Source organism: Nomascus leucogenys, chromosome 18 (genome assembly GCF_006542625.1).
Source record: "Nomascus leucogenys isolate Asia chromosome 18, Asia_NLE_v1, whole genome shotgun sequence".
Taxonomy (NCBI): Eukaryota; Metazoa; Chordata; class Mammalia; order Primates; family Hylobatidae; genus Nomascus; species Nomascus leucogenys.
The window spans coordinates 55,328,603-55,340,632 of NC_044398.1; the positions used below are offsets into that span (position 1 = coordinate 55,328,603).

General features: G+C 45.2%; 1 protein-coding gene across 1 annotated transcript; it reads right to left on the reverse strand.

The window, feature by feature from the left end:
- Positions 1-407: 407 nt before the first annotated feature.
- Positions 408-3,397, reverse strand: LOC105738957 (amyloid beta A4 precursor protein-binding family B member 1-interacting protein-like). Its single transcript, XM_030797775.1, has 2 exons — positions 3,294-3,397; positions 408-792 (listed from the first exon to the last, which is right to left on the reverse strand). Exons 1-2 carry the CDS (start codon positions 3,368-3,370, stop codon positions 408-410), a joined length of 462 nt encoding a protein of 153 aa, XP_030653635.1. The 5' UTR covers positions 3,371-3,397.
- Between the last annotated feature and the right edge of the window lie 8,633 nt (positions 3,398-12,030).

Genomic DNA, 12,030 nt, shown 5'->3' on the forward strand with positions numbered 1-12,030 from the left:
CATCAATCAGATTGCTTTTACCTGGCCCTACATTCTTATTTGCAGGATACTTACAGCACTGTAATACTAGAGAATTCAAAAACTATCTAAATAACTATTTTTTTAATTACTGTTATTCAAGCATGAAAAAAGCAAAACCAGAACAGCCCGTGTCCAGGGCTCCAATAAATCAAGCAACAGGAATCTTAGAGAAAGAGATTGTCATGTTTTCTCATTTTCCTCTCTCAATTTTCCTGAAAATTCTGAAGGTCACAGAGGTAGCGATGAAAATCTAAGGTCACCAAGACAAGAAGGCATGGGATGGTGAAAGCTATTTTTAATTAGTGTTGACCTCCAGATCGACTGACCCAGTAATCCTTATAGAAATAACGTAGGAAAAACATTGAACTTTGATTCATTTATTTTATTCATTTGCGGCTTCTGAACATTGATGCTTCGTGCCTCTTGTGGGGTTGGGGCATAGGAGGCCTCTTGGCGACCGCTGGGGGAGGGGGCACGAAGTCCTGGGGGGCCTCCATGAAGTCTTGGGGCCGCAGCGGGAGCTCTGGGTCGTCCAGGAGCGGCGGCGGTGGCTGAGGCAGTGGCTGCGGCGGCTGCTGCGGCGGCAGGGAGTCGTCAGGCCGGGCAGGGAAGCCCCAGTCGCCTGTGCCCTTGACTCTGAGGCGCATGGCGGGGCTGCAGATGGTGTCCCAGGACCTCTGCACCAGAGGTGGTGGGGCAGGCTGAACTTGGGGCCCTTCGGGGCTGGGGTGCTCCTGGCTCCTGGTGGTTCCCGAGGGCTGACTTCTTTTCCTGCAATCAAGCGACAGCAGCATTCATTATTTTAAATTTTTTGAAATTTTAAATTTATTGTTATTAATTAATGGAGACAGGGTCTCACTCTGTCAGTGCAATGGCGCGATCTGGGCTCACTGCAGCCTTGACCTCCTGAGCTCCAGCAGTCCTCCCGCCTCAGTCTCCTGAGTAGCATTCTTTATTCTTGACAAAACAGCCCCAATGGACAGGACCACGACATAGACATGTCAGTCTCTGTCTGCCCCCTGGGGAGCCTCTGACCTTCAGTCACTAAGACCCGTGGTTGCTCATGAGCTCATCTTTGCTCTGGAATAGGGAAATGACTCTAAATGGACTTTAATATTATTATTATTGAGACAGAGTCTTGCTCTGTCACCCAGGCTGGAGCGCAGTGGCACAATCTTGGCTCACTGCAACCTCCGCCTCCTGAGTTCAAGCAATTCTCCTGCCTCAGCCTCCCGAATAGCTGGGACTACAGGCGCTGGCAACCACGTCCAGCTAATTTTTGTATTTTTAGTGGAGATAGGGTTTCACCATGTCGGTCAGGCTGGTCTTGAACTCCTGACCTCATGATCTGCCTGCCTCTGCCTCCCAAAGTGCTGAGATTACAGGCATGAGCCACCGCACCTGGTCTTTTTTTTTTGTTTTTTTGTTTTTTTGAGACAGGTCTTTGTGTTACACAGGCTGGAGTGCAGTGGTGCAAGCTCGACTCACTGTAACCTCTGCCTCTAGGGCTCAGCGATCCTCATGCCTCAGCCTCCCAAGTGGCTGGGATGACAAGCATGTGCCACCAGGCCCAGCTACTTTTTGTATTTTTTGTAGAGATGGCTTTTTGCCATGTTGCCTGGGCTGGTCTTCAAATCCTGGGCTCAAGTGATCTGCCCATCTCGGCCTCCCAAAGTGCTGGAATTACAGGTGTGAGCCACCTCATCTGGACAGTTTACCTTTTCTCAACTGCATGAAAGTTGGCTAGTTCACCAGGTATAAAATGAGCCCCGTAGTCTCTATTATGACATGTGTCTCAGATTGTGATGAGATCAAATGAGATACATACATGAGTTCTGAAAAGAAAAATCACCAGTGCGCTATTGGTAGAAACCAGAATGCCAAATTTGGCTAAAGTCTAATAGAGGCATAGCCCTTCCTCTGCCAACACTGGCATAGATAATAATAATTTATATTTATATAATGAAACATCCTCAGGCAGCTGGATTGAATCCCTCTGTTTTAGTGATAATTATCATTCCAATTTACATTTCATCAGGGTTCCAGTTTATTTCTTCCTCTGCTTAATAGCCTGTTACCACTGAAGATTAAATTTGGAAGTTTTTTTTTCTAATCAAGTGCCTTCTGATTTAGTTTCTATTTTACTTAGTTTATTTAGCATGATAAGCTAATTAACTGGTGATGTACTTTTTCCTTTTTAAAAAATTTCTGAACAGGCAGCTTGGGTATTGATGTTCACATATAGTTCAATGATTTCCATTTGGGGATTCTTTTATTTCTTTCAGCATTTTTAAATGCTTTCCTTTGATTGACATTACAGAAATAATGAAAATAATAATACCTGAAAGGGCATTGCATGAGAAGTTCAGGCTTGAGAAGATAATGAGAACATTAAAGAAATGCAACTTTTACAGGCCTGCAGTGGTTGTCAAAATTATAAGAAGTTCAATAAATACCAAGATTTAGTTGTTTTCACGACTGGCTGTTGGACAAAATGAAGGGGTGAAAGAAGTGAAAAATTGCCAAAGTGAAGCACCCTGCCTGTCCTAGCTGGGTGATATGCTATTGTCACAGTTATTTACGGTTGTTTTGAATCACATGTGAGAAATAGTCAAGAGAATTTATACAGTCCACTGAGAGGTTTTGAACTACATAAGTAACTAAGTCATAATTATTAGCTATGATTTTAAGATAGATTTAAGTGAATCTTCATTGATCTATTCAGTTGAAAAAATGTTATGGAGGATGTCATACCTATTGGCTATTATTTTACAACGTATTTTCTCCTCCATCACCCTGGGGATGTATGTAGGACATTAATGGGGAAAATAGAAAATGCACATTTTTAGTGTGATCCTTTTTTATCTTTTTTTTGTTTTTTTAAGACAAAGTCTTTATCTATCATGTAGGCTGGAGTGCAGTGGTGTGATCACAGCTCACTGCAGCCTTTAAATCCTGGGCTCAAGCAATTCAAACACCTCAGCCACCCAAGTAGCTAGGACTACAGGTGCACGCCACCACACCTGGCTAATTTTTTGATTTCTAGTAGAGATGAGCCCTTGTTCTGTTGCCCAGGCAGGTCTGGAACTCCGGAGCTCAAGCAATTCTCCTGCTTCAGCCTCCCAAAGTGCTGGGATTACAGGCATCAGCCACCGTACCCAGCCTGTTTTCTCTTTTTAAAAGAGCAGATATTGGAACAATGCGAATGGTTGAGAACATGGGCTTTGGGGGATGGCTGGATGGAATGTACGTCAGCTGCTTGCTGGTTTTACCTTGAATGTTTCAGCATGTGTCTGGGCCTCTTCGAGAACAGCACTGACAGAATGTGCAGCCTGGGGCATCTGTCCATTGGGCTGGGTGGTGCCTTTTATAGGTCCTGAGAGGGAGGAAATGAGAAAAGAAGAGTGAGCAAAGAATTTTCAACATTCTTGAAAGTTAATCTGAAAATACAAAGCAGTTTACATCTATAAAGCAAAGAAAGATACTTCCTGGCTACTTCTTACCAAAAAAAGAACAATAAAAACAAAGCAAAGAAAGCAATTCACAGGCATGACATGGTACACAAAACTGTATGAAAAATCTGAGGTTCTGTGACAGGACTTTATATGAGATTCAGCAAAAGATTCAGGAAGGTGAGTACGGTATTTGATAAAGCCCACCGAGGAGGGTCTGGATTAACTGGGATCGTGGAGAGGAATAGTATGTTTTACTTTTGAAAAGCTTTTGATAATTGAAGAATAAACCTTGAAAACCAATTTTCTTTAAAAAAAATTCTATTGTTGATTACCCTAAAATGTATTTATCTAGTTTCATACCGTGCTGAGTACAGGAACAACTTTTGAACATTGTCCTCAACAAAGAGTATATTGGGCTGGGCGCCGTGGCTCACGCCTGTAATCCCTGCACTTCAGGAAGGCAAGGTGAGCAGATCACGAGGTCAAGAGATTGAGACCATCCTGGCCAACATGGTGAAACCCTGTCTCTACTAAAAATACAAAAATTAGCTGGGCGTGGTGATGCATGCCTGTAGTCCCAGCTACTCAGGAGGCTGAGGCCGGAGTATGGCTTGAACTCGGAAGGCAGAGATTGCAGTGAGCCGATATCACACCACTGCTCTCCAGCCTGGCGACAGGGCAAGAACCAGTCTTAACAACAACAACAGCAAAAAGCCAACAAAAAACAGATAAACAACAACAACAAAGAGTACATTGGACACAGAAACAATAGACAGAGATTTGGGCAAAATGTTCGGGTCCCTGAAATTATCTGGAATTAGATGTGTTTTTGGTTTTGTTTTGTTTTCCCCAAAAGTCCTGGTATTACGATTTTATTTTCTTGCCTTTTAATTTGTCCTTTTGACACAAAGCTTGACTCATGGAAGGTCTGCAGTTGTTAGAGGATCAGATGGAAGAAGTTCTACTTTGATTTCTCGGCTCCTTAGAAAGGATCCCGCCAAGGATGGCCACCTCTCCACACCTGGGCTGTTTCTCCTGCAAGTGAGTTGCCGCCCAGCCCACACCAGAAGGTCTTCCGCTTCTCTCCCTGTGAATGCAGAGATGCTTTAGCCATGCTCAGCACCACTGTTCTGTCTAATATTCACAAACTGCCTGTTTATTTCTTCAACTAGGTTTCCAGTAATGTGAGAAACCCATTAATCTACATGACAACTCAAAGAATGACTTCAGGAGATTAGAAAAAAACAAAACGAAACAAAAAGGTGGGGCGGGGGCAGTTTGGCTGGGTTCTGGTGGCTCATTCCTGTAATCCCAGCCCTAGGGGAGGCCAAGGCAGGCAGATCACTTGAGGTCAGGAGTTCGAGAACAGACCAGCCAATTTGGTGAAAGCCAGTCACTACTAAAAATACAAAAAATTTAGTCGGGCGTCGTGACCCTCACCTCTAATCCCAGCTACTCGGGAGGCTGAAGCAGGAGGATCACATGAATTCAGGAAGCAAGGGTTGCAGCGAGCCGACATCGCGACATAGCATTACAGCCTGGCTGACAGAATGAGACTCAGTCTCAAAAAAAGAATGATACTCAGGGGAAAACCGTGGGAAGGGGGAGAAAGATAAGAGACTACAAATTGGATTCCATGTGTACTGCTTGGGTGATGGGTGCACCAAAATCTCACAAATCTCCACTAAATAAGTTACTGAAGTAACTAAATACTACCTGTTTGCCAAAAATTTATGAAAAGAAAAATTAAAAAATTTTTTTAAATTGTGAAAATTCAGTGCTCTACTTTCAAGTTACAAAGGCACATCTATCATGAGGCTTAATTATTCTAATGTTTAAAGAAATGAAGAGACCAGAGTTTAAATAGAAAAGCTGTCAGACATTTCATCTACAGCAATGAAATCTGTAGCATGCATTTTGTATTTTGCAACTTAGTTTTCAGCCAGCCTGGGGAAGGAAGAGGCGGAAACAGAACTGGGCATTGGGGTAGTTAGGAGGAAAGTAAGAAACCATCTGGACACAGCAAGGAAAGAAGAAGGGGTGAGGACTCGAGGCAGAGCCAGTCCTCCTGCTTGGGGCCTGGGCATAGGAAAGGAAACTCCAGGCAGGAGGAAGGAGCCCCAGGCTGTGGATGCCTTTCGGGGAACCTTGGGTCAGCAGTGGCCAGAGGAGCTCCTGAACTTAAGCAGTATCTGCCACCTCCCTACCTTTGGGTGTCTTCTGGTGTCCAATGTGCTGCTGTCAGGACCCTCGCTGGCTCCCATATTCGACTAGGCAGCCTCCAAAGCAGTGGAGTCCTGTGCTACTGCCACCTCCGCCTCGTGGATCACAGAGCTGCAGGACGGCTTCACCTACTGCAGGTGAGTGGATTACCTGAGGTCAGGACTTAGAGATCAGCTTGACCAACATGGTGAAGCCCCATCTCTCTTAAAAATGACAAAATTAGTCAGGCCTGATGGCACAAGTCTCTAATTCCAGCTACTCGGGAGGCTAAGGCAGGAGAATCGCTTGAACCCAGAAGGCAGAGGTTACAGTGACCTAAATTGCAGGTATTGTGTCCAGATTTTTACACACTTACCATATAGAAGCCTCATAGAAACCCTTTCTTTTACATTACAAACATTTTGCCATGGTTTTTGCACACTTACTTCATGGAAGCCGCATAACAATCACATCTTTTATAGATGAGAAAACTGAGGCCTTGGATGCCTCTTGGGGAATCTTAGGCCGTCAGCGGCCAGAGGAGATCCTGAACTTAAGCAGTATCCGTCGCCTCCCTACCTTTTGGCGTCTTCTGGTGTCCAATGTGCTGCTGTCAGGACACTCGCTGGTTCCCAAATTCAATTGGGCAGGCTCCAAAGCAGTGGAGTCCTGCGCTACAGCCACCTCCACCTCATGGATCTCAGAGCTGCAGGACAGCTTCACCCACTGCACCCTGAGCTGGTCCGGCTTGTGGCTGGCATTGGGGGATGGCGGGTTCCAGGCGCCTCTGCTCCTGTATATTGTGTCCTGCGTCTTTGCTGTCTGTACACTGGTAGACATCAGAGCCACAGGCTGGCTCTGCAGAACACTTGTGCTGGCTCTGATTGGGGCTGGCTTTGGTGCATATGTGACAGTTCAGTGTGGTCCCCATGAGGCACCCCTGCTGTTCTCGGGCAGCTGGGCCTTCACTTGCACCCAAGCCTGCAGAGCTGAACGCCTCTCACCTCTTCCTGCCAAAAGCATTGCTGGCACAGGCAGCCCTGGGCCATGGGGAGGCACTGGGCTAACAGCCCTCACCCTCTGTAACCCCCGTACCATGAGCTGACTTGTCTGCTAAAAAAAACCCTGCCAAGCGGTATGGTTTATTTTAGAAGGGCCTGGAGGCAACAAGCCTGAGAGCTGTGACTGGGGCAGAGAGAGCACAAATGGATTCATCCTCCTTCCACTACTGCCCAACAACTGAAGACCACCAACTGAGGACAAATGGAAGAGCACCAACAGAGGGTACCCACTGATGGCAACCAATGAGGGCACCCACTGAAGGCCACCAAGTGAAGGCCAGTTACCATGCCAACCAAACCACATCCTGGTTCAGGTGAAACAATCAGGTCCAGAATGCGCTGCATGCATCCCCACAAACTTGGAACTTGAGAGCACAGGCATATGGCTCACAAGGCCCCTCCCTGCCGGCAGCCCCACCCCACCTTTCATTCATTGCTCATTGCTGGGATCTTTCAGGTTTCTCACTGTGAAGAAGTTCCCAGGGATCATCACCTTACAATGAATGATGCTAAAATTACTGAAACCAAATCTACCTCACGCAGGGTCTGAGATTCATAGAACCCCCTTTTCCCCCATAATCTCTGAAACATTAAGAAATTAGAAAAAAGAATGATTTCTGCAGGTGCTTTCAGAAAATAACATTGCCATGAGCTAAGCCTATTCTATAATGTCGTTGTATTTCATATATACACATATATCTCCAATCCACATATGTTCCATTTACATTTTTGAAAATAACACACATGTTCAATCAAATTAACAAGAATAACAGAAGAAATTTTCTAAAATTCACACATGAAGTACATCACATTTTTCTAGTGATCACTTTGATAGAGCAATTTAGAATCTGTGGTTGCATAACACCAAGAAGATTATTTAAGAGAAAACCATCATATAATACACAATTCTCAATGTGATCATCATTGCTACTTTTAACTAGAAATTACCCAGTGAATGCATTGTGAACTGCTGTGTGACTTTGGTGAGTTATTTATTTTTTCTGATCGTTGGTTTGATTGTCAAAGATACATGAGTATCACCAATTTTATAAACTCATTCTAAAAATTAGATGAAAAAAATCCTCCTTCTCCATATACTGAACACTAAAAAATTTTAGGAATTGTGTCCAGATTTTTACACACTTACCTTATGGAAGCCTGATAGGAACCCTCTCTTTTAAGTTACAAGCATCTTGCCATGGGTTTTACTCACTTACCTTATGGAATCTTCATAACAATCACATCTTTTAGAGATGAGAAACTGAGGCTTTGGATGTCTCTGGGGGAAACTTGGAGCAGCAACAGCCAGAGGATCTTCTGAACTTAAGCAGTATCCATTGCCTCCCTACCTTTGGGCATCTTCTGGTTGCCAGTGTACTGTGGTCTGGTCCCTCGCTGGCCCCAAATTTCGATTGGGCAGGCTCCAAAGCAGTGGAGTCCAGCGCTACTGCCACCTGTGCCTCGTGGATCCCAGAGCTGCAGGACGGCTTCACGCACCACACCCTGAGCTAGCCCCGCTTGTGGCTGGCATTGGGGGACAATGTGTTCCGGGTGCCTCTTCTCCTGTATATCGCAGCCTGTGCCTTCACTGTCTGCACACTCGTAGATGTGAGAGCCACAGGCTGGCTCTGCAGAACCCTAGTGCTGGCCCTGATTGGGGCTGCCTTTGGTGCACATGAGACAGTTTAGTGTGTGGCACTCATGCTCTTCTCAGGCAGCTGGGCCTCCACTTACCACCTATCAGCTCTTCCTAGCAAAGGCATGGCTGCCACAGGCAGCCCTGAGCCATGGGGTGGCAATGCACTAGTAGTTGACACCCTGCATCACCCCCATACCTGAGCTGACATGTCTGCTAAAAATACCCTGCCAATCTGTCTGGTTTATTTTAGAAGGGCCTGGATACAACAAGCCTGAGAGCTGTGACTCAGGGAGCAGAAAGCACAGATGGACTCATCCTCCTTCCACCACTGTCCAACAACTAAGGACCACCAACTGAAGAGCACCAACTGAGGGTAGCAACTGAAGGGCACCAACTGAGCGTAGCAACTGAAGGCAACCAATGAGGCCATCCACTGAAGGCCACCAAGTGAAGGCCAGTTGCCCTGCCACCCAGACCGCATCTTGGTTCAGAAGAGACAATCAGGTCCAGAATCCCCTGCATGCATCCCCACAAACTTGGAACTTGAGAGCACAGGCACATGGCTCACAAGGCCCTGCCCTCTCAGAGGCCCCGCCTCACCTTTCATTCATTGCTGCCTGCTAGGACCTTTCAGGTTTCTCACTGTGAAGAAGTTCCTAGGGATCATCACCTTACAATGAATGATGCTAAAATTACTGAAACCAAAGCTGCCTCACACAGTGTCAGTGATTCATAGAATCACCTTTCCCCCATAATCTCTGAAACTTTAACAAACTAAAAGTAAGAGAGATTTCTGCAGGTGCTTTCAGAAAAAAACATTGCCATGAGGTAAGCCTACTCTATAATGTCAAGTCATATTTCATATATGCATATATATATCCAAACCACATATATTCGACTTACATTTTTCAAAATAACACTTATGTTCATTCAAATTAACAAGAGTAACACAGAAATTTTCTAAAATTTACACACTAAGTACATCACATTTTTCTAATGATCGCTTTAATAGAGCAACTTAGAATCTGTGGTTTCAAAACACCAAGAGGATTATGTAAGAGAAAACCACAACATAATACAACATTTTCAATGTGAAAATCATTGCTACTTTTAACTAGAAATTACCCAGTGAATGCATTGTGAATTGCTTTGTGACCTTGGTTATCTATTTATTCTTTCTGATCATTGGTTTGATTGTCTAAGAAATATGAGTATCACCAATTTTATAAATTTGCTCTGAAAATTAGATGAGAAAAAATTATCCTCCTTCTCCATATACTGAACACTTAAAAAAATTACAGCTATTGCGTCCAGATTTTTACACTCTTACCATATAGAAGCCTCACAGAAACCCTTCCTTTTAATTTACAAGCATTTTACCACAGTTTTACACACTTACCTTATGGAAACCTCAAAACAATCACGTCTTTTATAGATGAGAAAACTGAGGCTTTGGATGCCTCTGGAGGAACTTTGGGCAAGCAATAGACAGAGGAGCTCCTGAATTTAAGCAGTATCTGTCACTTCCCTACCTTTGGGTGTCTTCTGGTGGCCAATGTGCTGCTGTCAAGTCCCTCGCTGGCTCCCAAATTCGACTGGGGAGGCTCCAAAGCAGTGGAGTTGGCCCTAGTGCCACCTCCACCTCATGATTCTCAGATCTGCAGGACGGCTTCACCCACCATGTCCTGACATAGCCCTGCTTGTGGCTGGCATTGAGGGACAGCGTGTTCTGGGTGCCACTGCTCCTGTATATCGTGGCCTACGTCTTCACTGTCTGCACCCTCATAGACATTAGAGCCACAGACTAGCTCTGCACAACCCTTGTGCCAGCCCTGATTGGGGTTGCCTTTGGTGCATATGCGACAGTTCCGTGTGGACCCCATGGGGCACCCCTGCTATCCTTGGGCAGCATGGGCCTTCGCTTGCCCCAAAGTCTACAGAGTTAAACACCTTTTGCCTCTTCCTGGCAAAAGCATTGCTGGCACAGGCAGCCCTGGGCCATGGGGTGGCACTGTGTAGATACCAGCCCGCACCCTGTGTGACCACCGTACCACCAGCTGACTTGTCTGCTAAAAAAAACCTGCCAACGTGTGTGGTTTATTTTAGAAGGGCCTTGATGCAACAAGCCTGAGAGCTGTGACTTGGGGAGGAGAGAGCACAAACGGATTCATCCTCCTTCCACCACTGCCCAACAACTGAAGAGCACCAACTGAGGACCACCAACTGAAGAGCACCAACTGAGGGTACCAACTGAAGGCAACCAATGAGGGCACCCACTGAAGGCCACCAAGTGAAGGCCAGTTGCCCTGCCAACCAGACCGCATCCTGGTTCAGAGGAAACAATCAGGTCCAGAATCCCTGCATGCATCCCCACAAACTTGGCACTTGAGAACAAAGGCATATGGCTCACAAGAACTTGCCCTGAAGGGGCCCCACCCCACCTTTCATTCATTGCTGGCTGCTGGGACCTTTGAGGTTTCTCACTGTGAAGAAGTTCCTAGAGATCATCACCTTAAAACCAATGATGCCAAAATTACTGAAACCGAATCTGCCTCACGCAGTGTCAGGGATTCATAGAATCCTCTTTCCCCCATAACCTCTGAAACATTAACAAACTAGAAATAAGAGTGATTTCTGCAGGTGCTTTTAGAAAAAAACATTGCCATGAGCTAAGCCTACTGTATAATGTCATCATATTTCATATATACACATATATATCCAATCCACATATGTTCCATTTACATTTTTGAGAATAACACACATGTTCAATCAAATTAACAAGACTAACAGAAGAAATTTTCTAAAATTTACATACTAAGTACATCACATTTTTCTAATATTCACTTTGATACAGCAACTTAGAATCTGTGGCTTTGAAACGCCAAGAAGATTATGTAAGAGAAAACCACCACATAATAGAAAGTTTTCAGTGTGATCATCATTGCTACTTTTAACTAGAAATTACCCAGTGAATGCATTGCTAACTGCTGTGTGACTTTGGCTATCTATTTATTCTTTCTGATCATAGGTTTGACTGTCTAAGAAATATGAGTATCACCAATCTTGCCCTAAAAATTAGATAAGAAAAGTAATCCCTTTCTCCATATACTGAACACATAAAAATTTATAGGTATTGTGTCCAGATTTTTACACACTACCTTATAGAAGCCTCATAGTAACCCTCTCTTTTAAGCATTTTGCCATGGTTTTTACGCCCTTACCTTATGAAGCTTCATAACAATCACATCTTTTATAGATGAGGAAACTGAGGCTTTGGATGCCTCTGGGGGAACCTTGGGCCAGCAATGGCCAGAGGATCTTCTGGACTTAAGCAGTACCTGTTGCCTCCTTACCTTTGGGCGTCTTCTGGTTGCCAATGTACTGCTGTCAGGTCCTTCACTGGCTCCCAAATTCCACTGGGCAGGCTCCAAAGCAGTGGAGTCTCGCGCTACTGCCACCTCCACCTCGTGGATCCCAGAGCTGCAGGATGGCCTCACCCACCACATCCTGAGCTGGCCCCGCTTGAGGCTGGCATTGTGGGACAGGGTGTTCTGGGCACCTCTGCTCCTGTATTTCAGGGCCTGCACCTTCGCTGTCGGCACGCTGGTAGATGTCTGAGCCACAGGCTGGCTCCGGAGAATTCTTGTGCTGG